The 25,896-nt window shown below is 42.0% G+C and overlaps 1 protein-coding gene across 2 annotated transcripts in view; it reads left to right on the top strand.

Moving 5' to 3' along the window:
* The window catches only part of cntnap3 (contactin associated protein family member 3), a 186,863-nt gene that overhangs the window by 117,790 nt on the left and 43,177 nt on the right, over positions 1-25,896 (top strand). For both annotated transcript variants that reach the window (XM_045692517.1, XM_045692516.1), the window contains exons 11-16: positions 9,805-9,911; positions 13,013-13,132; positions 13,678-13,875; positions 15,225-15,381; positions 16,614-16,741; positions 17,943-18,113. In XM_045692517.1, the coding sequence (XP_045548473.1) occupies positions 9,805-9,911; positions 13,013-13,132; positions 13,678-13,875; positions 15,225-15,381; positions 16,614-16,741; positions 17,943-18,113 (881 nt within the window). The remainder of the gene's footprint in view (positions 1-9,804; positions 9,912-13,012; positions 13,133-13,677; positions 13,876-15,224; positions 15,382-16,613; positions 16,742-17,942; positions 18,114-25,896) is intronic.

The following is a 25,896-nucleotide window of genomic DNA, read 5'->3' as shown; positions in this document are numbered from 1 at the left end:
AACCCCCACCTGTGGACGTCGGGCCCTCATACCACCCTCATGGAGTCTGTTTCTGACCGTTTGAGCAGACACATGCACATTTGTGGCCTGCTGGAGGTCATTTTGCAGGGCTCTGGCAGTGCTCCTCCTGCTCCTCCTTGCACAAAGGCGGAGGTATCGGTCCTGCTGCTGGGTTGTTGCCCTCCTACGGCCTCCTCCACGTCTCCTGATGTACTGGCCTGTCTCCTGGTAGCGCCTCCATGCTCTGGACACTACGCTGACAGACACAGTAAACCTTCTTTCCACAGCTCGCATTGATGTGCCATCCTGGATGAGCTGCACTACCTGAGCCACTTGTGTGGGTTGTAGACTCCGTCTCATGCTACCACTAGAGTGAAAGCACCGCCAGCATTCAAAAGTGACCAAAACATCAGCCAGGAAGCATAGGAACTGAGAAGTGGTCTGTGGTCCCCACCTGCAGAACCACTCCTTTATTGGGGGTGTCTTGCTAATTGCTTATAATTTCCACCTGTTGTCTATTCCATTTGCACAACAGCATGTGAAATTTATTGTCAATCAGTGTTGCTTCCTAAGTGGACAGTTTGATTTCACAGAAGTGTGATTGACTTGGAGTTACATTGTGTTGTTTAAGTGTTCCCTTTATTTTTTTGAGCAGTGTACTATGCAAAGACGACAATACACTGTGTATTTTCATGTACCACTCCAAGTGAAAACCTGATATAGTGGTGTGAGTGCTACAGGATTCCTTATTGGGTTTATTTACACGCCACAGATAGCCATAGAGGGGCAGCAGGTAGTCTGGTGGTTGTGTTGGGCCAGTAACCGAAAGGTTGCTTGATCAAATCCCTGAGCTGACAAGGTAAAAATCTGTCGCTCTGCCCCTGAACAAGGCCGTTAGCCCACTGTTCCTAGGCCGTCATTGTAAATAAGAATTTGTTCTTAGTTAGTTAAAGGTAAAAAGAAGAGGATTTGGGGTTATTCATTTTCAGTTTTTAACTGGACAGAATCGCATAGCTAAAACATTCACAGCCAGCGGAAATAAAGTTTTCATCTTGTGACTCCATTTCAGACGTTATTGTGGTCTAAAGTTAGGGGGTGTGTGTGGGCACATGTATGTGCGCGAGTGTGCATGTGTGTCAGTTGTAGAGAAACAGACAGACAGACAGAGGCTAAAAGACAGGAAGAAAAAAGGAAAGAGATACAAAAAGGCAAGTAGAGAAAGACTGAGAGACGGACAGGGAGAGACAGACAGACGGACCGAGACAGACAGACAGACAGACGGACCGAGACAGATGGACCGAGACAGACAGACAGACAGACAGACAGACAGACAGACAGACAGACAGACAGACAGACAGACAGACAGACAGACAGACAGACAGACAGACAGACAGACAGACAGACAGACAGACAGACAGACAGACAGACAGACAGTGCCCAACAGACAGAGCCCAATGGGAGACAGGTAGAGAAAGACAGACAGACAGACAGACAGAGGGGAACAGAGACAGAGACAGAGACAGACACCATCTTTACTGCCACGGCCAATATTGTTGTGTGAACGTACTGTACCCTACGTGCTTAAGATGATATAAATCAAACTAGCTGTCACAGACCTTTCAAAAATGTCAGCTTGGCATAGGTAGAAACTTGATCGATTAAATATACATTATGGCAAACACATTTTTAATCAACTTCATGTTATGTTTTTCAGTTTACACTCTGTACGTTGAAGGCACTCTAGTGAGTAATCATTTCAGCAGTTGCATGTATTGTACATAATATAAACATTATATAAACATATAAACATTATGTACAGCCATATCTAGTGACTGCCACACCATTTTAATACTGTATAATAAACATGAGTCAAATTGTTAGAATCAAACACCGTGGCCTAGTTTCCTGGACACAGATTACGCCTAGTCTCAGTCAAAAAATCTATTTTAATTCTTAAAAGTCTAAGCATTGAATAACACATTCATAAATGGAAAAAAAGTAAATAATAAGATATTAGGTTTTGAAGTGTTAGACATATTTAACCCCATTTTGGGGGTTAAATAAACCAGTACTTGTTACCTTCAGACAAGTCCCGTGAGCAAAAAGGAGAACATCGTCGTGAGAGTCTCCCCTTTTTATTGAATGGTAGTTTATAGGTGAAACCGTTCAGACGTTACAGACGTTTTCATGCGAAGACCAATTTTCGAGAAGTCTCATGGTCTGACAAACACCGCTCGACTGTAGCTCTGTCACATATCTCTAGTTTAAACTGACAGGTTTTGATAGGGATCTCCAGTGTGTCAAATGACTCTATGGGTTTTTAATGGACATTTTCAGCATGTTTATCAGGGGAAAGCTTCATCTCGGTCCAGAAACCTGGCCCCAAGATGTGGTTGACCGAATACAGAGGAAAATGGTGTTGGTGGAAAATGGTGTTTGACAAGCCTGTTGACGAGGTAATATTCTAATCAATCACATCTTGGGGTTCTATTCAACCGCCCCCCCCCCCCCGCTGTTACGTTACTTCAATCTTCCACTCTGTGAATATGAATACCTGTGTGTGTGGTGCTGTTGCTCTGCTGCTATCGGGAGGATGAAGAAAGGGAAAAGTGAAAAGTCTCTCCCTTGGCGAGTGTGTGTGTGTGTGTGTGTGTGTGTGTGTGTGTGTGTGTGTGTGTGTGTGTGTGTGTGTGTGTGTGTGTGTGTGTGTGTGTGTGTGTGTGTGTGTGTGTTTGAGAGCTAGAGACAGGGGGAGAGAGAGAGTTAATTTGTGAGGCTTGTGTGTGTGTCTGCCTGCTCGCGCCTGCCTTTGTGCGTTCGTGGAAGCTGGAGGGAAAGCACTGCTTTTAGCTCCCTCAATGGCCCTATGCTCTGTGTGGAACCTCAGCATCAAGCAGGAGGGGTGTTGAAAGTGATCCTGTGATAAATGAACGGGGCATAAACAGTGCATTTTGTATAAATGAAATGACAATGCCAGTGCACATCAGGCAGGCTACCAGCACACTCCATTACCTCAAGACACGTGTTTGTGTGTGTGTGCACGACAAAGGGAGTAAGGCAGTAGCACAAAGCTGGTAGCTTAGCCCTATGAGTGGAGTGGGGAATTGAATCATTTATAATGCAGTGATTTTAGTCCACTCTCTCTCTCTCTCTGTTAGCTAGCTACCGGAATTTATCGAGAAGCCAAGTAGCTCAGGAACAGAGAAAATAACCAGGTCGATCAGGTGCATAGCCACCTCACCTTAGACAATAAGAAACAGAGATATGATTATGCCGCTCCTATACAATGCGAACAGAATGATTATCTTTAGATCGTAATCAACATTAGGATTACCATTCTGCTCCATTTTAATAATTTAAGATTCCCACCCCATAATTGTCACACTTAACTATATTTACAATGTAGTGACAACTACTTCCATTCTAATGTGTAGTTTTACCACTCTTACTGATGTCTAGATAATTACGTATTATCCACCATAGCATTCGCTCTTACTGCCATTCATGTACAGTAATTCACCCCCTGCATTTAAGCTCCTGGCTGTGCTGTGCTGCAACAATACTTTGTTTTCCCCTTGGCTCTGCAGCAGACCCATAGACATGTACTGTAGGCTACGGCATTGTATATCCAGGCTATCTATGGCTGCAGCAGTGAGTTTTGTAAGACATTTGCTATATCCTATCCAAACCTGGGTTTAAATAGTTTTGTTATTTTCTTTCACCTGGCACGCTTCATAAAGGGCAGCTATAGTATTTGAAAGTTAGCGAATAGGATTTGAACCCAGGTCTGGCTGTATTTTGCTGCAGTGAGGAGTGTTGGACCAGTGAGTTTAGCCTCTGTCAGCCTGCAGTGATTCCCCCTCCCACACACACACACACATCCCACCACCAGGATGCACCAGTATCTCTTCCTAAGGTCGCGTTGATGACATGGGGTCCGTCTCTCATAATGTGACGTTGGGCCACCTTTGGTCTCCAGGCTTAGGGGAGAGGACCTGAAGACCTGTCTCACCTGTCTCCTGCAGGGCCCCTGTCAGGCTCAGCCAACCCTTGAAAACACTACAGTTCAGACAACACCAGCGAATGGCAACTAAGAAAACAACACTGTAACCTTCACCATTGTTTCTCCGGGCCTGCTTTGCCTGTCTCTCAGCCGGTGACTTTCCCGCGTCGTGACACGGCTATATTTATCACCCCTCTGTAATTGGGATCACGATGCACGTGGCTTAGCCTGCCGAGGGTTGGGCGGGAGGCGGCATCAGGGCCCAGAGAGAGGGGGGGTTATGGGTAGCTGAGGGTACCTAGCTGCCCCAGCCTCCTGTCACCCTGTCTGTGAGCTGTGGCATACAGCCCTGGAGCATGTGCTCTCAAGCAGGTGCTCTCTCAATCTCAATTTAAAAGGGGCGTTATTGGCAAAAAAAGGTGTATGGAAAAAATAAAATGAACATTCAGAAATGAACAGTAAACATATTCCAAATAATACAGTTGAAGTCGGAAGTTTACATACACCTTAGTCAAATACATTTAAACTTCATTTTTCACAATTCCTGACATTTAATCCTAGTAAAAATTCCCTGTTTTAGGTCAGTTAGGATCACCACTTTATTTTAAGAATGTGAAATGTCAGAATAATAGTAGAGAGTGATTTATTTCAACTTTTATTTCTTTCATCACATTTCCAATGGGTCAGAAGTTTTTGCGTCTCTCTCTCTCTCTCTCACACACACACACACACACACACACACACACACACACACACACACACACACACACACACACACACACACACACACACTACAGACAGTACCGAGAGGGGAAAAAAGTTGACTCTCTGTCCCATCATGCTGTTCAGGGGAATGAGGTTATTTACTTTGTAGCTCTTTGATGCCCTTTTTAGGACATTCTAGCTAGCTTTTCTCGGTAGTAGTCTTTACCGGGGGGTTCAGTGACTTGGCTGTGAACTGTAATGACTTGGAGTCATGTTGAGTAGAGTTGGACGGAAACACTCTGTGATGATATATATATAGTGCGATGATATTCAGTGTGGTGCTATACAGTGCGGTGATATACAGTGCGGTGATATACAGTGCGGTGATATACAGTGTGGTGATATTCAGTGCGGTGATACATAGCAGTGGTGTCTCACTGGATTGATCCCATTCCAGTATTTACAAAATGGAGTTGCACTGTGTGGAAGATTATGGGACCAAGGGCATCCATAACATAATTAGGAATTAGAATACTAATATGATCTCTATGATCCATAGAATGTGATACAATAGTATGGAGAAAAGAAAGGGATATTGTGTGTGTGTGTGTGTGTGTGTGTGTGTGTGTGTGTGTGTGTGTGTGTGTGTGTGTGTGTGTGTGTGTGTGTGTGTGTGTGTGTGTGTGTGTGTGTGTGTGTGTGTGTGTGTGTGTGTGTGTGTGTGTGTGTGTGTGTCCTGAAATCCATGCACCTGAACCTCTGTTTTAGTGTGTGTGTTGAACAGGATCTAGGTACGTAATAAGAGTATCTAGCTCAGTGCATCCTGTTTGTTATATGTGAACCTGTTAGCAGGTGTATGAAGTTGTCAGGTCCATCTTTACATGACTCATGGCAGGCTTAGCTTTCCATCCTTTGCTCTCTTAGAGGGAGATATTGAATGAGAAGAAAGCTGCCCATGTGAACAGCAGGCTGCAGTGAAAGAGAAAGTGTTTGAGAGAGATTGAGAAAGAGAGTGTTTCTCTGTGTATGAGGCAGCGGTGAGAGTGTGTGAGGCAGCCTGTGAAATCCTGTGATTCAGCTCAGTGGCTGTTCTGGGATCAGTGCCAGCAGGTCAGGCAGACGGATGTGTCTCAGGCTGGGCTGGATGTGTCTCAGGCTGGGCTGGATGTGTCTCAGGCGGGGCTGGGTAGGTCTCAGGCGGAGATGGGTAGGTCTCAGGTGGGGCTGGATGTGTCTCAGGCGGGGCTGGGTAGGTCTCAGGCGGAGATGGGTAGGTCTCAGGCGGGGCTGGATGTGTCTCAGGCGGGGCTGGATGTGTCTCAGGCGGGGCTGGATGTGTCTCAGGCTGGGCTGGATGTGTCTCAGGCTGGGCTGGATGTGTCTCAGGCGGGGCTGGATGTGTCTCAGGCGGGGCTGGATGTGTCTCAAGTTGGGCTGGGGATGATGGGGAGCAGGTTAGTGTTTTTCGTAATGAATCTTGTTCTGGAGGCAGCTCTGCAGAGTGATCACTAGCTGGCCCAGTGAGAAAGTCATAAAACCAGATTTTTAACCTTAATCCTAACCTTAACTACACTGCTAACCCTAATGCCTAAACCTAACCTTAAATTAAGGTTAAAAAGCACATTTTTGTTTTCATACATTTTTACAATATAGGCAATTTTGACTTTGCATTTGGCCTATCAAAGGGGGAAATTGCTCAGTTCTGCCTCCAGGACAAAACTTATGACAATTAACATCATTCTGCTGATGAGAATGGCAGGCAGGATTGCCTCTTTCACATGCCATGTAAAATCTTTATCGGAGAGGAGAGAACAGTATTGATTCTCCAGTCTGACATTATGTCATTCCGTTCTTGTCGGAAAGGTCTCAATCTGTACCCATGCTGCGTTTAGAGCCTATAGGTCCAAAATGCACACACAGATATGGCAACATAGGCTGCAAAAAGGGATGCATCATCTCCACACACAAACGTATACGTCTAGAATATACGGGTGGCCTTTTAGTTACAAGATACTGTTAACAGATTATTAGAATATACACTACCGTTCAAAAGTTTGGGGTCACTTAGAAATGTCCTTGTTTTTGAAAGAAAAGCACATATGTTGTCCATTAAAACATCATCAAATTGATCAGAAATACAGTGTAGACATTGTTAATGTTGTAAATGACTATTGTAGCTGGAAATGGCTGATTTCTTATGGAATATCTACATAGGCGTACAGAGGCCCATTATCAGCAACCAACACTCCTGTGTTCTAATTGCGCGTTGTGTTAGCTAATCCAAGTTTATCATTTTAAAAGGCTAATGGATCATTAGAAAGCCCTTTAGCAATTATGTTAGCACAGCTGAAAATGGTTGTGCTGATTTAAATAAGCAATAAAACTGGCCTTCTTTAGAATAGGTGAGTATCTGGAGCATCAGCATTTGTGGGTTCGATTACAGGCTCAAAATGGCCGGAAACAAATAACTTTCTTCTGAAACTCGTCAGTCTATTCTTGTTCTGAGAAATGAAGGCTATTCCATGCGAGCAATTGCCAAGAAACTGAAGATCTTGTACAGCGCTGTGTACTACTCCCTTCACAGAACAGCGCAACCTGGCTTTAACCAGAATAGAAAGAGGAGTGGGAGGCCCCGGTGCACAACTGAGCAAGAGGACAAGTACATTAGAGTGTCTAGTTTGAGAATCAGACGCCTCAGAAGTCCTCAACTGGCAGCTTCATTAAACAGTACCCGCAAAACACCAGTCTCAACGTCAACAGTGAAGAGGCGACTCCGGGATGCTGGCCTTCTAGGCAGAGTTCCTCTGTCCAGTGTCTCTGGACAGAGGAACTCTTTTCTTTTTATTGGCCAGTCTGAGATATGGCTTTTTCTTTGCAACTCTGCCTAGAAGGCCAGCATCCCAGAGTCGCCTCTTCACTGTTGACGTTGAAGGGCAGTTTTATTGCTTCTTTAATCAGGAAAACAGTTTTCAGCTGTGCTAACATAATTGCAAAAGGGCTTTCTAATGATCAATTAGCCGTTTAAAATGATAAACTTGGATTAGCTAACACAATTTGACATTGAAACACAGGAGTGATGTTTGCTGATAATGGGCCTCTGTACGCCTATGTAGATATTCGATACAATATCAGCCGTTTCCAGCTACAACAGTCATTTACAACATTAACAATGTCTACACTGTATTTCTGATCAATTTGATGTTATTTTAATGGACAAAAGATGTGCTTTTCTTTCAATAACAAGGACATTTTTAAGTGACCCCAAACTTTTGAACGGTAGTGTAATTGTAATGGTGCCCATTATTAGTTCTCAGAACTGACAATTTCAGAGGACATTCTGAGAATGCCTACCTGGAGTTCGGAAAAGGTTTCTTTACAGGTCCTGAAAAAACTTGAGAAAGGTGTAGAAAATCGAAAGAATACTGGGCCTTGAACCAAAAGCAGATGAATTGAGCTTAAGGACAGTATTATAAAACATAATGTAATGTGGTCTGTGTGTAGCTGGTGTAGAGGAGTCAGGCGCAGGACAGCAGATATGAGTAAATAAACGTATTTTACTGAAACATGTCAAAGACTATACAAAATAATGAACAAGTAATTGGGGAATTGAAACCAGGTGTGTAAGACAAAGACAAAACAAATGGAAAATGAAAAGTGGATCGGCGATGGCTAGAAGGCCGGTGACGTCGACCGCCGAATGCCGCCCGAACAAGGAGAGGGACCGACTTTGGCGGAAGTCGTGACACATAAAGAGATGTATTTATTTTAGGCATTCACAGGGCATTCACAGGATGCCAACATTTTTTAGTTTTTAGTCAGATATGTCTCTCTGAGAAAATAGTTTGACTATGCGCCAGGGGATGAAACCAATTCAGGGAACAGAACCAAAAAATGGAAAATAACGAAATTATTTGAGGAACAGAACCGAAAAATAAAGTGATCTATACTGTTCCCGGAACAAAACCATTATTTTAAAAGTGTGGGAACCAGTTAGTAACGTTATTTTACGTTCTGGGCATTTCTTTCCAGTCCCACAAAAATCGCAACAGCCTACGCAAAGCACTCACTCTGTCACTCAGAAATGTATTCCAGCATCTGCCTGCCATCTGGAAATCTTTGCCAGTGGGTGTGTAGGCTACCTGCCCCTCCCCTCTGAAGCATTGGTTAGCCTACTCTAGCCTACAGACATTACAAACGTAATTAAGAAATTAGGGAGAGAGGTTTAATTACAGAAGACTTTTTCAATACTAGTTAAGGATACTTTAGTTATCACATTTCCCATTGGATTTATTAACTACAAAAAGGTAAGATGTGTTTTTAATTCTAGTGCTGCTCTGCACACACAACCTTGTTACCTAGTCCTGCACACACAACCTTGTGAGCTGGTCCAACGTTAAACCAACTCGGAAGTTCAAAGATATTCAGAGTTCCTCCATAGAAGCCGCTCCTCCGTAGGTATAATTCTTTGGGCCGAATTCCGATGATGCATGTTATAACAAGATGCTCAGTGCTTCAAGGCAAGCTTCCTCCATCCTCTTTCACTCTCTCCTCACCGTCATAATTTCAGTTGCATCTCACGCACTACACTGTGACTGCCAGCACAGTGTGTGTGTGTTTGTCTTTCAGTATGATTAAACCATGCTATTACGGCAAAATAGAAGATGCTCTTAATGACTTTCCTGTACAGATTAAATCGCTTACCCGCTCCACAGCAAGCTGCTCTATTTTAATTTAACCTTTATTTAACTAGGCAAGTCAGTTAAAAACAAATTCTTATTTACAATGACAGCCTACCCTGGCCAAACCTGGATGACGCTGGGTCAATTGTGCACCGCCCTATGGGACTCCCATTCAAGGCCAGATGTGATACAGCCTGGATTTGAACCAGGGATTGTAGTGACACCTCTTGCACTGAGATGCAGTGCCTTAGACCGCTGCACCATTTGGGAGTTCAGATAGAGCATTCACTCTATCCTCACTGATTGGTGAAGTAATTTAATATTGAGCTAAATGTATATTTCAGAGGTATAAAAAGGAACAGAAACATTTCTGACCTTCAGAAACCTGTGGGGGATAAATCTCTCTTCTCTTTTCAGATGCTCTCCAAGCCATTGCGAACATGGGGGGAGATGTACCCAGTCTTGGAGTACCTTCCATTGCAACTGTTCGAACACGGGCTACAGTGGAGCAACATGTCACAGCTGTAAGGAGACCTTGTGTGTTTCTTAAAAGTCTTAAAACCACAGTGTTGTTTTTATAACTGAAGAATTATTTCAAAACCTGTGTGTGTGCTTGCTTGCGTGTGATTAGTAAGCGCTCGAAGCAGAAGGCGTATATCCAAACTGTAAAGCTAGCGCAGACCTGAACAGACTAAACAGACATACTGTTGAGAGGATATTGTGTTTGTTCTTTAAACATGCACAGAGACACAGCCAGTTGGATTCAAGGTCAAGCGTCTTATCTCTGATGCAGCAATAGCCTGCTGCAGTGCCAGACCCTTTTGACAAAGCCTCACCATTGATAAGGATTAGGACAAAGCCTTTAATGATGTGAGAGCTTCTCTCGCTCTGTCTCTCTAAGTCCGCTCAGTGTCATCATAAATTGTGTGGAAGATTTGAACGTTAAATTAAGCGACTTGTCAGTCAAACATAATCGCCTCACCATTTAACACATTCACACTTGAGTTGCGTTGAAATTGAAGTGCTGGTGGAGACCGGAAAAGGACTGGTGATTTTCTTTGTCTCTATAATTAAATTGAAATTAAACTTAGATCCATCACAGGAAGTGTTTCAGGTGAGGAGGAAATAAGATATTTACATGATTGGAGATATCCTGTGTGACTAAACTGTTAGAGGTTGTTAGTTATTATTTTCTGACAAGAGGGGAGGGTTTGTATTGTTTCATACGTTGTGTATGCACATCCAATGACTTGCATGGTGCTCGGTACAAATAGCCAGATGATGACTTTCGGGTCAAAATGGTGCACAATAAAACAACAGAAGCATTCATCAGTGTACCTATTCTTTATTTCATGAGGATTTGTGTTATGCCAGGTCAATGTGTTCTAGTTACAGCAGGGTTTCATAGTCATGTTGAGGGGGACCCACAGAGGTGCACATTTTTGTTCCTGCCCAGCACTTATACACCCAATTTAACAAGCCCTTGATTAGCTGCAGGTGTGTGTGTTCTTGGCAGGAACAAAGAATTAACTGAGGAACCCTGCTCAGGGTAACAGTGAAAGGGAATACACTGAATACAACCTCCTGTTAACGTTGTTATTGATATGGCCAAGTATTAATTATTTATCAGTCAGACATGCCCACTAGCCTTTAACCAATGGCTATTCAGAATAATATAGACTGGTATACACATGGGGTGCATCTGAAATGGCATCCTATTCCCTATAAAGTGCACTTCTTTTGACCAGGGCTCTAAAGGCTCTGGTCAAAAGTAGTGCACTATACAGGGAATAGTTAGCCATTACCGACAGAGTCAAAGAAACGGCAACATCTGCAGTGATGGGGCCTGCATTCCTTAGGGACACCAGCTAGCACCCTTTAATCTAGAATGCAATGGTTTTCTGTGTGTCTCCTTTCAAATAATGATGGTTAGCACATCAATAATGTAACAACCTCCGCAACAATAGAACAGACTGCTGGCTCAAACACACACATTACATCAACAGAACAGACTGTTGGCACACAAAGCTACTGTAAATCAGAGTGGAGAGAGTTGAGTGCCCAAGACAAAGAATGCGTTTCGCTGCTCTGCGTCAGTGGAGTCTTGTTGTCTGGCACACCCCAACATCCCAACATGGCTTAGTGTCTTGAATATTAAAGTTTGTTGTGTTTGCTTTGTGTATGTGTGTGTTCTGTTGGCACACCCAATGTGCCTTGGTGTCATAGATTAGAATAAGAACGTTAGTTTTATTTGCTTTGAGTACTGTATGTGTATGTTATGTACACTGAGTATACAAAACATTAAGAACATCCAGTGGTGGAAGAAGTACCCAATTGTCACACTTGAGTAAAAGTATAGATACCTTAATAGAAAGTTACTCAAGTAAAAGTGAAAGTCAGGCAGTGAATTACTACTTGAGGAAATTCTAAAAGTTTTTGGTTTTAAATACACTTAAGTATCAAAAGTAAAAGTATGAATAATTTAAAATTCCTATTATTTAGCAAAGCAGACGGCACAATTGTCTTGTTTTTTTAATTTTGCGGATAGCCAGGGGCACACTCCAATACTCAGACATTATTTACAAAAGATGCATTTGAGTTTGGTATACGTATATTCTGTGAGTTAGTTATTCATTTAGAAATGTGAATACATTATAAAGTATCATTGGACAGCCCTTGCCACCCAAAGGCATTAAGTATGCTCCTCAGCTGAAACATTTAAATATTTTCCTCCAAAGCAATCCTAGATGTCAAAATCTTCATAAACAGCATAAATTATAAACAATTGTTTTCTTTCAGGAAGTGGTGTTAAAGACTTGATTTGGGAATTTACATATAGACCACATGCCAGGTCTCAAGTTCTTAACTTATCATACTTACTTTCACATCTAGTGGAAACATGGCAGTGTTTGCTCTAGAAGTTGTTCCTGTGTAATGTACATTTAATTGGAATTCTTGCGCATGTGTCTGTTGGTGGCTGTATTTGTTTCAGTTAATTATTTCAGTCAGTACTAATTTCAACAGTGGTGGAAAAAGCAGCGAATGTTATACTTGAGTAAAAGTAAAGTCACCCAGGAAAATACTACTTCAGTAAAACTATTTGGTTTTAAATATACTTACAAGTAGCAAAAGTAAATGTAATTGCTAAAATATACTTAAGTATCAAAACTAAATATATAAATAATTTCAAGTTCTTTATATTAAGCAAACTACATGGCACCATGTTATTTTTTTATTTTATTCTAAGGCTAGCCAGGGGCACACTCCAACACTCAGATATCTTTACAAATTAAGCATTTGTGTTTAGTGAGTCCACCAGACCAGAGGCAGTAGGGATGACTAGGGATGTTCTCTTGATATGTATGCGAATTAGATCATTTTCCTGTCCTGCTTATCATTCAAAATGTAACGAGTACTTTTGGGTGTGAGGGGAAAATGGAGTAAAAATTAGATAATTTTCTTTAGGAATGTAGTGAAATAAAAGTTAAAGTTGTAAAAAATATCGATAGTAAAGTACAGATACCCCCCAAAAACTACTTAAGGTGTACTTTAAAGTATTTTTACATAAGTACTTCACACTGGCAGGAGGTAACCTAAGTGTTTGTGTATATTTTCTCCTCCTCAGCTGTCTATGAGAAGTCATGTGAAGCGTATAAACACCAGGGTAACACATCAGGCTTGTATTACATAGATGTGGACGGAAGTGGTCCGATCAAGTCACAGCTGATCTACTGCAACATGACAGGTAAACCGCATGCACGCACACGCGCACACACACAAGCTAATTAAACCACTGGATGACGAGCTATGGTTTCCCTGTTACATTATACCACTGCAGGGATAGTTAGGGTTTCCCTGCATACATAACCACTGGTGGCAGTGTGACAAATAATCTCCACTTAGTTTTTACTATTGCCTAATGCAAATCTGTTATGATAGAGAAGTAAGGTTCAACTAAAGTGCCACCAACAATCTGGCATATGGTACTTCCTTATTGCCCGCCAGTGGCAGTTTAGTTATTTCTCTCACTGACGGAAACAGATAGACACCTCGTTTAGGGTGCTGTTGATGGTTCTCGGTAAGTAACTGAGCTGTGAGCTGTGGCTGGGATCCCAGATCTTCTGACAGGATTTCCATCCTTCAGGGCTGGCACCAGCTGCTATCGGAAGCATCTCGTCTTCCCACCCACCCCATCCCCATTTTCACACTGTCTTTGCTATCATTAACATTTTCATAATTATTTAGAATGATCCTAGTATTTCCCTCTGTTCTCCCTCTCTTCTCCTCCAGATAAAACATGGCTGGTGATCCAACACAATAACACGGAGCTAACCAAATTAAAGGCCTCCTCTGGGATAAATCAGCATTTAGCCTATTTTAACTATTCTGCCGACGCGGAACAGCTCTGGGCCATAATTACCCAGGCAGAGCACTGCGAGCAGGAAGTCCTCTACCACTGCAGAAAGTCACTCCTCTTAAACACACCAGGTGAATCATTTTTATTAACAGTATTGATCCCAGCCAGCCATAAAGGTCAGGATGATTAAAAACCTGCTCACTCAGTCAACTATGAGTCAGTCAACGCATCCCAAATGGCACCCTATTCCCTATATAGTGTACTACTTTTGACCAGAGCCTTAAAAAGAAGTGAACTATTTAGGGAATAGGGTGCCATTTGGGAGACACCCTGTGAGAGGGAGTGCTGCTCTCCACCCGCAGAGCTTAAGCAGATGTCACAAATTGATTATTGTGCTCATTGTTGCAAATTAATTTAGGTTTTAAGGGGGGGGGGGGTTCTTCTATGTAGGCCTGCCCTTCATTGTGTTATACTAGAATATTCATCATTTCTGGATGTGTTATGGTACATGCACTGAGTGAGTTAGCATTTAGGTGATTGGTTTTTGCGCTGATTGGTGTGTCGTTGGTGTTTGCCATATGATATTAATTTGTAATGACTCTTTTAAACCTGCAAATGAACATGAAACAAGGCAACTCACAGCTTCACAGTGTAATTGCTGTCCATTAGCTGTCTCGTTACTGTAGAGGCTGACTGAGGGAAGAGGAAAACAATGTCTAAGCTAAATAAATAATGCTGGAAAATGTCAAATGAAGAATAATGAGGGAAAGAGTACGGTGTTAGGTTTCTGTTTAAAACCAGACAGCCTGCTTCAGGTGGGGGAACGTGATCAGACGAGTGATGGAAGAGAGAATCAATGAGAATGACTTTCTTTTCTCTTTCAAGGCAGCACTCTGGAGTCTGGCCTGTTTTTGGGGGGAAAGTGGTGACTGAAACCATTCTCAATTAAGCACTATCTCTCCTCTTGTTACGGTCTTTTTGTGGAACGTGTCTCTTTTTTATGTCATCAGTCAGTGTCCTCATTGCAAATAGCACCAAATTGATCTTTAGGTAAAACACATCTTGTCTGATCTGTTTTTACATTACTACCCAGAAATCTCATGCCCTACATAGTAAATAAATGAACAGGAGTTTGGGAGTCTGTAGTGTTTTTGAACACACCCCATTGTTAGGTTCAAATTTTTCAGAGTAAATGACTCATGGACACTAGAGAAGCTTGACCAAGTTTTATTCTTCCCAAAGGGTCGACACAGCTGTATTCAGACAAAGAAATAGCTTCCCCGTGGTGGTATTCATACCCCACTTTGGGTGGAGTCTCCTCCTTATCTCTAAACATTGCATCCTTCCTGCTAAGCAGGGAACTAAGTGATATGAGCCTTCAAAGTTTACTCCAGAATCCAACACCTTCTAAGTGTGTGTGTGTGTGTGTGTGTGTGTGTGTGTGTGTGTGTGCGTGCGCGCATCTCTGTCTTTGTCTCAGATGGATCTCCGTTCACCTGGTGGGTGGGTCGTACAGATGAGCCACAGACGTACTGGGGCGGGGCGGTACCAGGGAGCCAGCAGTGTGGCTGCGGTCTTCAGGGGAACTGCATCGACTCAGACCACTACTGCAACTGTGACGCTGACCGCAAAGAATGGTACAACACCATCACATTCTCTATATGTTTCCCTCAATCTCTTTCCTCTCACTTTCTCTCTATCTGCTCCTCTCTTTCTCTCTCTCTATATATATATATTTTCCTCCCCTCTATCTCTCTCTCTCTTTCTCTATCTGTTCCTCTCTCTCTCTCTCTCTCTCTCTCTCTCTCTCTCTCTCTCTCTCTCTCTCTCTCTCTCTCTCTCTCTCTCTCTCTCTCTCTCTCTCTCTCTCTCTCTCTCTATATATATATTTCTTCATCTTCTTCTGAACACCAATCACCACTACTCTTCAGCTCCTTTTAGTCCACCCTTCCCTATGTAATGTCTGGATCTCTGCCCCAACATGCTATAGTATACCATCTGCTGTACTCAACACTCAGTGTGATTCTCTACTGACTGAGATTCACCTTTAAATTTTTTATCATATTCAGAAAGGGCCTTGTTCTCTCACCGGCATTTGTATTTGTTTTCATTAAATTTTTAGAACAGTGATAAGACTACAAGAACATAAGCATCACCTAGAGTAAACATCATCTGGATGGTGGTTGTTAAAATCGGCACAATTTTCTTTTCTATTTCCTGTTGTGATTGTTTGTGCCGTAGTGGTATTTGATAAAGCAATAATCAGAACAGGAAGTAGTTGGCCAGAAGGAATGGTTCTATTCTAAGAGTATGAGTCAAATGCCTACTTCTCCAAAGATGCAGCAGAAGTATACTGTACTTACAATAACATTCATCCTATATCTCTCTATGTGCATTTCCTATAACACCAGTAGTGCACAACTCCAGTTCTCGAAGGCTCCCATCCTGCTTCTCGCTCTCGCTCTCACTCTCTCTCATATTGATTGGCTATAGATTCCACACACCTGGTAGCCCAAGTAATCAACTTGCCATTGAAATGTAACAAATGGTGTATACTGTTAGCTCTGGAGGACCGAAACTATACACCTCCACCCTACACCATGTCTCTCATTGATAGCTATACATATTAGAGAGATTAATGAGAGGAACCAGACCAGCTGCCTGCTATTACTGTCACACTGTGAATACAGACACAAAGACAACCTACCATAACTGTGTTTCATAAACTAACCAGAAATCAAATAGTCAGGATGGCTGTTCATTAGGATCAATTGAAGAAAGCAACATAGGCCGATATACACTGATTTTGATCTGGTCCTTTGTTCCTCTGTTGTTTTAATGCATCCCTCCTCTGTTTTATGTAACCCAGGGCGACTGACTCTGGTCTGCTCACCCATAAGGAGAATCTGCCGGTCAGATGGGTGGTTGTTGGGGATATACAGAGACCTGGATCAGAGGCAGCCTATAAAGTCGGACCACTCAGGTGTCATGGCGACAGTAAGTATCAAATTATGACATAGTAAAGATAGTCTCACACTCGATCTACATTCTTTGAAAAAAGTGCTACTGTATCTAGAACCTAAAAGGGTTATTCAGCTTATTCACCCTTTCCACAGAGGCTTCTATATGGAACCCAAAACGGTTCTACCTGAAACCAATGTGTACAGCCGAAGAACCCTTTGGAACCCTTTTTTCTAAGAGTGTATATTCCCAATTATTTATTGGGTATCACCAAAGTTTCGGCACACAGTGCCTTACTCTGGGTTAGAAAGTAAGGATCAAGTCAATTAATTGTTCTACTAAATCAGTCCATTATTTCATCCATTACTGACCCTCCTCCAATAAACTGACTGGGTTTTACTGAGTACTGTGTGCTGGCTTTTGATATATCAGTCAATCTATCACTCCATTATTTCTATATGGACATGGAGTATTTACAATGCACACAGGCTGTGATTCAAACAAATGCAGATAAATGACCTGAGCACTGTAGACTTTACATGAGTCCTCAGCACAGTCATTTCTTTTCCCATACCTGTTAGATGCTAATGCAACATTCTCTTCCTCTCCATCAATCATCATGTTAATCACTCTGATTATGCACATAACCTAATTATCTGTACCACATTAGCAGAATGGTTGCAAAAACAATGTTCTCTCTTTTATGCTCTTATGCTGATGGCGGTGGGTAGTTGTTAATCAGGCAATAATGAATCAAGAGTCCGAATCTCTTTTTTATTCCTAATTGCATCCTTGGTTACCTGAAATATTTATCTTAGTAAATTAGACATAAACGGGGGAAACAGAGGTGGAATATAATTAAGATGAATTAGAAGAAACAGTTGGCCTGTTCATGTGCCTGACAGTCTCATCAACAGATCATTATTATGAACTGAGAACGAAACAAGTTGAGGACATATACTCTCGAAGCCACATCTTATTTTGTTCTCAGTCTATTTAGACCTTAGTTTCCAATAAGCACCCTTTTTCTCAATCAGCACCATGTCTAGTTTTTCAGAAGCAAGGCAGACTTCCCTATTATCTCCTTTCTATGTGTTATGGTTGTCTCACCTATGTGATTTGTGGTTGTCTTACTTATCTTAGCTGAATGCTCTGACTAAGTCATTCTGGATAAGAGTATGCTAAATGACCAAAATGTATGTACATGTAAATGTATTGATTTCCATAATTTCCTCAGAGAACTTCTGGAACGCAGCGTTTTTCAACAAAGAGACGTCGTATCTGCACTTCCCCACGTTCCACGGAGAGCTGAGTGCAGACATCTCCTTCCTGTTCAAAACCACCGCCGCTTCAGGAGTCTTCCTGGAAAACCTGGGCATCAAAGACTTCATACGGGTGGAACTCAGCTGTAAGTAGAATGGATGAAGTCGGCTGTAATAGAGTGGATAAAGTCAGCTGTAATTAGAGTGGATGAAGTCAGTTGTAATGGAATGGATGAAGTTGGCTGTAATAGAGTGGATGAACTCAGCTGTAAGCAGAGTGGATGAACTCAGTGTAAGGGCTGTCGTCGGAAGAAGACCAAGGTGCAGCGGAGTTAGTGTTCATCTTGACATTTAATTCAAACAAAGAGAACACTATACAAAAAACAGGAAAACCGACAGCCAAACAGTACTGACAGGAAACACACTGAACAGAAACAATTACCCACAAAACCCAAAGGAAAAACATGCTCCTTATGTGTGACTCCCAATCAGCAACAACGAGCTTCAGCTGTGCCTGATTGGGAGCCACACACGGCCCAAAACAAAGAAATACAAAAACATAGAAAAAGGAACATAGAACGCCCACCCAATGTAACACCCTGGCCTAACCAAAATAAAGAACAAAAACCCCTCTCTATGGCCAGGGCGTTACAGTACCCCCCCAAGGTGCGGACTCCGGCCGCAAAAAAACGGACACTGAAGGGGAGGGTCCGGGTGGGCCTTCTTACGGCGGCGGCTCAGGTGCGGGACGTGGCCTCTGTTCCACCCTTGGCGTCGCCCTCTTAGGTGGCGCACCTGGCCGCGCCGAAGGTCTGGTGGGCGACCCTGACTGCGCCCGGCTGACGGGCGGCCCTGGTTGCGCCCGGCTGCGATGGCTGTGTCCGGCTGGCAGGCGGCGATGGCTGCGCCCGGCTGGCGGGCGTCCCTGGCGGCTCCGGCGGCACTGACCCAGGATTCACCAGGCTGGGGAGATATGAAGGAGGCCTGGCCCTGGGCGCAGGCACAGGACTCACCAGTCTGGCGGGTGGCTCTGGCGGCTCTGGCCCAGGATTCACCAGGCTGGGGAGACATGAAGGAGACCTGGCCCTGGGCACAGGCACAGGCACAGGACTCACCAGGCTGGGGAGACATGAAAGAGGCCTGGCCCTAGGCGTAGGCACAAAAAATGCTGCCATCCACTTCCTTATGTCTGAAACAAAGGCTTCCAGGGAGGGCAATTTTGGGGTTTCACCATGTTTCATCGAAATGTACAGCTGTGTATCGTCCGCATAGCAGTTAACATTATGTTTCCGTATGACATCACCAAGAAGTAAAATATACAGTGAAAACAATAGTGGTCCTAAAACAGAACCTTGAGGAACACCAAAATGTACAGTTGATTTGTCAGAGGACAAACCATCCACAGAGACAAACTGATATCTTTCCGACAGATAAGATCTAAACCAGGCCACAACTTGTCTGTGTACACCAATTTGCATTTCCAATCTCTCCAAGAGAATGTGGTGATCGATGGTATCAAAGGCAGCACTAAGGTCTAGGAGCAGGAGGACAGATGCAGAGCCTTGGTCTGACGCCATTAAAAGGTCCTTTAACACCTTCACGAGTGCAGTCTCAGTGCTATGATGTGGTCTAAAACCAGACTGAAGCGTTTCATATACTCACAGACACCATTCAAACAGTTTTAGAAACTTTAGAGTGTTGTTTGTCTTCAGGAACGCAGTGACAGCTTTTACATTTTTTTGAGAGGAATGGGAGATTCAATGTAGGCCAATAGTTTTTTAAATATTTTCTGGGTCAAAGTTTGGCTTTTTCAAGAGAGGCTTTATTACTGCCACTTTTAGTGAGTTTGGTACACATCCGGTGGATAGGGAGCCGTTTATTATGTTCAACATTGGAGGTCCAAGCACAGGAAGCATCTCTTTCATTAGATTAGTTGAAATAGGGTCCAGTATACAGCTTGAAGGTTTAGAGGCCATGACTATTTTCATCAATATGTCAAGAGATACAATATTAAAAAACTTGAGTGTCTCCCTTGATCCTAGATCCTGGCAGTGTTGTGCTGACTCAGGACGACTGAGCTTTGGAGAAATACGCAGATTTAAAGAGGATAATTTGCTTTCTAATGATCATGATCTTTTCGTCAAAGAAGTTCATTTATCACTGCTGAGGTGAAAGCCATCCTCTCTTGGGGAATGCTGATTTTTAGTTAGATTTGTGACAGTATCAAAAATAATTTTGGGATTGTTCTTATTCTCCTCAATTAAGTTGTAAAAATAGGATGATCGAGCAGCAGTGAGGGCTCTTCGATACTGCCCGGTACTGTCTTTCCAAGCTAGTCAGAAGACTTCCAGTTTGGTGTAGCGCCATTTCCGTTCCAATTTTCTGGAAGCTTGCTTCAGGGATCAGGTATTTTCTGTATAGTTTAGTTTCTTTTTGACAAATGTTTTTTGTTTTTAGGGGTGCAACTGCATCTAGGGTATTACGCAAGGTTTAATTTAGTTCCTCAGTTAGGTTGTTAACCGATGTTTGTACACTGACATCCTTGGGTAGGTGGAAGGAATGGCACTTGCTTGTTTTATATATATATCAGTATACAGTATCAGTCAAAAGTTTTAGAACACCTACTCATTCAAGGGTTTTTCTTTATTTTTACTATTTCTACATAGTAGAATAATAGTGAAGACATCAAAACTATGTTATAACACATATGGAATCATGTGGTAACCAAAACAGTTTTAAACAAATAAACATTTATTTTATATTTGAGATTCTTCAAATAGCCACCCTTTGCCTTGATGACAGCTTTGCACGCTCTTGGCATTCTCAACAAGCTTCACCTGGAATGCTTTTCAAACAGTCTTGAAGGATTTCCCACATATGCTGAGCACTTGTTGGCTGCTTTTCCTTTACTCTGCTGTCCAACTCATCTCAATTTGGTTGAGGGCAGGGGGACTGTGGAGGCCAGGTCATTTGATGCAACACTCCATCACCCTCCTTCCTGGTAAAATAGACCTTACACAGTCTGGAGGTGTGTTGGGTCATTGTCATGGAGAATCATTTTTATCGCAACTTGTTATAAAAAACTGACATTTTTACCACTTTCCTAACAAGTTAGACAAAAAGTTAGAGCGTATGAAATATTCCTTTTATTCTCTAATATTGGAATCGGAACAACATCTGCTTCTAATCTAACGATACAGCTGTTTTTAGTAAGCGCATTAAAAACCTGTTGGGGATAGGGGGCAGTATTTGCACGGCCGGATAAAAAATGTACCCGATTTAACTTCTCTAGGGCCAGTGGGACGATTTCGTCCCACCTACGTAACAGCCAGTGGAATCCCGTGGCGCGTTATTCAAATACCTTAGAAATGCTATTACTTCAATTTCTCAAACATATGACTATTTTACACCATTTTAAAGACAAGACTCTCGTTAATCTAACCACACTGTCCGATTTCAAAAAGGCTTTACAACGAAAGCACGGTAATGGAATATTTAGAATTTTTTTGTCACGAAACACGTCGTGCGTGTCACCCTTCTTTACCCTTTCGGATAGTGTCTTGAACGCACGAACAAAACGCCGCTATTTGGATATAACTATGGATTATTTTGAACCAAACCAACATTTGTTATTGAAGTAGAAGTCCTGGGAGTGCATTCTGACGAAGAACAGCAAAGGTAATAACATTTTTCTTATAGTAAATCTGACTTTGGTGAGGGCTAAACTTGTTGGGTGTCTAAATAGCTAGCCCTGTGATGCCGGGCTATCTACTGAGAATATTGCAAAATGTGCTTTCACCGAAAAGCTATTTTAAAATCGGACGCCTCGATTGCACAAAGGAGTTCTGTATCTATAATTCTTCAAATATTTGTTATGTTTTTTGTGAACGTGTATCGTGAGTAATTTAGTAAATTCACCGGAGGTTTGCGGGGGGTATGCTAGTTCTGAACGTCACATGCTAATGTAAAAAGCTGGTTTTTGATATAAATATGAACTTGATTGAACAAAACATGCATGTATTGTATAACATAATGTCCTAAGATTGTCATCTGATGAAGATCATCAAAGGTTAGTGCTGCATTTAGCTGTGGTTTGGGTTTATGTGACATATGCTAGCTTGAAAAATGGGTGTCTGATTATTTCTGGCTGGGTACTCTGCTGACATAATCTAATGTTTTGCTTTCGTTGTAAAGCCTTTTTGAAATCGGACAGTGTGGTTAGATTAACCTGTTATGGCTAGGGGGCAGTATTTTCACGGCTGGATAAAAAACGTACCCGATTTAATCTGGTTACCACTCCTACCCAGTAACTAGAATATGCATATATTTATTACATATGGATAGAAAACACCCTAAAGTTTCTAAAACTGTTTGAATGGTGTCTGTGAGTATAACAGAACTCATTTGGCAGGCAAAAACCTGACAAGGTTTCATGCAGGAAGTGGCCTGTCTGACAAGGTGTCGTTCTTCTTGTCTCTGTTTATTGAAGAGTGAGGATCTTAGCTGTCCCGTGACACTTCCTACGGCTGCCATAGGGTCTCAGAAGGCGGTAAAAAGCTGAATCGTGGCTTTGCAGGCTCTGGCTGAAAAAAAAGTAGCGCGTTTGGGTAGTGGCTGGTTACAGTACTGTGAGACTCAGGCTCGTGCCCGCGTCGACCGAAAGCTTTGTTTACTTTCCTCTGTTTAGCTAAAAGGAGATTCCCGGTCGGAATATTATCGCTTTTTACAAGAAAAATGGCATAAAAATGGATTTTAAACAGCGGTTGACATGCTTCGAAGTACGGTAATGGAATATTTAGATTTTTTTGTCACGAATTGCGCCATGCGCGCGACCCTGATTTACCATTTCAGATAGTGTCTGGGACGCTTACGAACAAAACGCCGCTATTCGGATATAACGATGGATTATTTTGGACCAAACCAACATTTGTTATTGAAGTAGCAGTCCTGGGAGTGCATTCTGACGAAGACAACAAAAGGTAATCAATCTTTTATAATAGTAAATCTGATATTGGTGAGTGCTAAACTTGCCGGGTGTCTAAATAGCTAGCCCGTGATGCCTGGGCTATGTACTTAGAATATTGCAAAATGTGCTTTCACCAAAAAGCTATTTTAAAATCGGACATATCGAGTGCATAGAGGAGTTCTGTATCTATAATTCTTAAAATAATTGTTATGCTTTTTGTGAACGTTTATCGTGAGTAATTTAGTAAATTCACCGGCAGTGTTCGGTGGGAATGCTTGTCACATGCTAGTCACATGCTAATGTAAAAAGCTGGTTTTTGATATAAATATGAACTTGATTGAACAAAACATGCATGTATTGTATAACATAACGTCCTAGGGTTGTCATCTGATGAAGATCATCAAAGGTTAGTGCTGCATTTAGCTGTCTTCTGGGTTTTTGTGACATTATATGCTAGCTTGAAAAATGGGTGTCTGATTATTTCTGGCTTGGTACTCTGCTGACATAATCTAATGTTTTGCTTTCGTTGTAAAGCCTTTTTGAAATCGGACAGTGTGGTTAGATAAAGGAGAGTCTTATCTTTAAAATGCTGTGAAATAGTCATATGTTTGAAAAATTGAAGTTTTTGTATTTTTGAGGAATTTGTAATTCGCGCCACGCCTATCATTGGATATTGGAGCAGGTGTTCCGCTAGCGGAACGTCTAGATGTAAGAGGTTAACGAGAGTCTTGTCTTTAATATGGTGTAAAATAGTAATATGTTTGAGAAATTGAAGTAATAGCATTTCTAAGGTATTTGAATATCGCGCCACGGGATTCCACTGGCTGTTGACTAGGGTGGGACGCAAACGTCCCACCTAGACCAGAGAGGTTAACAATTTTACCCCAAACTTTTTACGAACAACTGCAATTTTGACCACTTTTCCAGCACTGGGTATGAAATCATGGTCTACTTCTCTGGTATTCAAAGCTGGAACATAATTACAGAAGTTAGTGGTTTGTCTGAGTTTAGAGTGACGAAAAGTAGCTACAGTAGCTAACGCCAGCTAACAGCTCTATTAGTCTCGTCATTGAGCAGTCCAAATGGAGATGTTGCTATGGATACTCACAAATGCAGAGGAGCGCATGGGGCAGCGCATGGAGTGAAGGACAGATAAAGACAATCAGCTATGGACAGAGAAAGTTACTGTATTTCTAATTTCGTGTTGAGCAATCGGGCCCGGGTAGGGTAGGACCTAAACGTCGGCGGCATGGGTAGGACTCGCACTAAAATGTCATTCCTTTCTACTTTTCTTGTCTTTCAAACTTCTGACCACTTTCCCAACAGGTCAGACAGAAACAGACTGGATGACATCTTCCTCTACTTCACTGCTATTCCTCCCTCTGTTCAAGCCATGCGGTTCCTTCTTGACTGTTGCTCCATCCATTGGAGGCTTGAAACACTGAAACTGGCTGAAAATCATAGTCCAGACCTATAATCATGTATCAGTGTTATTTTATTATTGTAAGTTTTGCTTTTTCAAGCGCTTTGAGATTATTTTTTGTAATGAAAGCATTATAGAAATCAATTATTATTATTAAAAACAAACTTAATTTACACTGAACGTTTTACAAAAGTAATTCATACTTTTATTTATCTGAAACCCACAGCATGAATGATTCATAGGTGCTTTGCTTTCCTAAGAGTGTTGTTCACATTATCTTACCTTTTATTCCCATCTTGTGACAGAAGACTACTTTGTCCTGTCTTCTTCTTTCAGTTTTCACACCAAACAATTGTAGGCGTTTGAATATGAATGAGAGTTGTGTAGCCTATTCAGTTCAGTCAGTCTGTCTTTCTTTACTCCACACAAAGAATGTTTGAAATGAAAACAAAGTTGTCTCCAATCCTACTACCATGTTCCTAGCTAGGTTGAAGACAGGGGAGAACGACTACCCCCTCTCATTGAAGCCACGGAAGTGATACGACCGTGGAACTGCAGGCATTGTTAGCAGAAAACAGGATCCCCCATTATAGTGAATGGAAAAATGTTGATCTTCGTGTAAATAAATAAAACATTCAAAGACAATCACGATACCAATAATTGCTTCTAATACACCAGATGTATGTCCTTGAACCGATTATTTTAAAATCGCGCAGAGAAGAAGTTAAAAGGATAATTTTGTTGCTAAATGCAGCACCACAGTTGGCCTTTAACTATTTTACCTTTATTTAACTAGGCAAGTCAGTTAAGAACAAATTCTTATTTTCAATGATGGCCTAGGAACAGTGAATTGTTCAGGGGCAGAACAACAGATTTTTATCTTGTCAGCTCAGGGACTCAAGCTTGCAACCTTTTGGTTGCTAGTCCAACACTCTAACCACTAGGCTACCTGCTGCCCCAACTAACTAGAGTTACTCAGGAGCCCCTTTTATCGCTGGTTCTAACATGCATCTTTTGTCCTGATCTTGTTCACATTCTGATTGTGCCCACATTTTCAGACAGGTGTAGACGATTAAAAGATGCATTGTGATCTGATTGTGATCAGATCTTCTAGACCACCTCCGGAGGTAGTCAGGGACCCATTATGTCTGGATATCTTACAAGTGTAAACAGATCTGGACAATCAAATCATTTTAATCAATTTAAATTATTCCACTTTCTAAAATCACTGACAGGTATGTGTCTCAATATGTGTCTTAATATTTATTCATTTATTTTATTTTAAAAGAATAGCTAAAAAATGTGCATACAGGGACGGACCAGGAAATCTGGTCACAATGTGGACACAGTGGATGGATATGAGACACATTTTAATACCATGTGTAGACATATTTCGGAAAATGTGGGCACAGTCAGAATGTGGACAAGATCAGAGTGGTATACTATGAAGCAAGCTAAATCTACTCAGGATATTATAAAGCTAGCCAGCTTCAGTTAGGTTCATATTCCAGGTCAGGCTTCATCAGTACTAAGATGGTGG

The sequence above is a fragment of the Salmo salar genome, chromosome ssa13 (assembly GCF_905237065.1).
Source record: "Salmo salar chromosome ssa13, Ssal_v3.1, whole genome shotgun sequence".
Lineage (NCBI taxonomy): Eukaryota > Metazoa > Chordata > Actinopteri > Salmoniformes > Salmonidae > Salmo > Salmo salar.
Note: the sequence above shows the minus strand (reverse complement) of the source record. Positions and strands in the feature narration are given on the sequence as shown.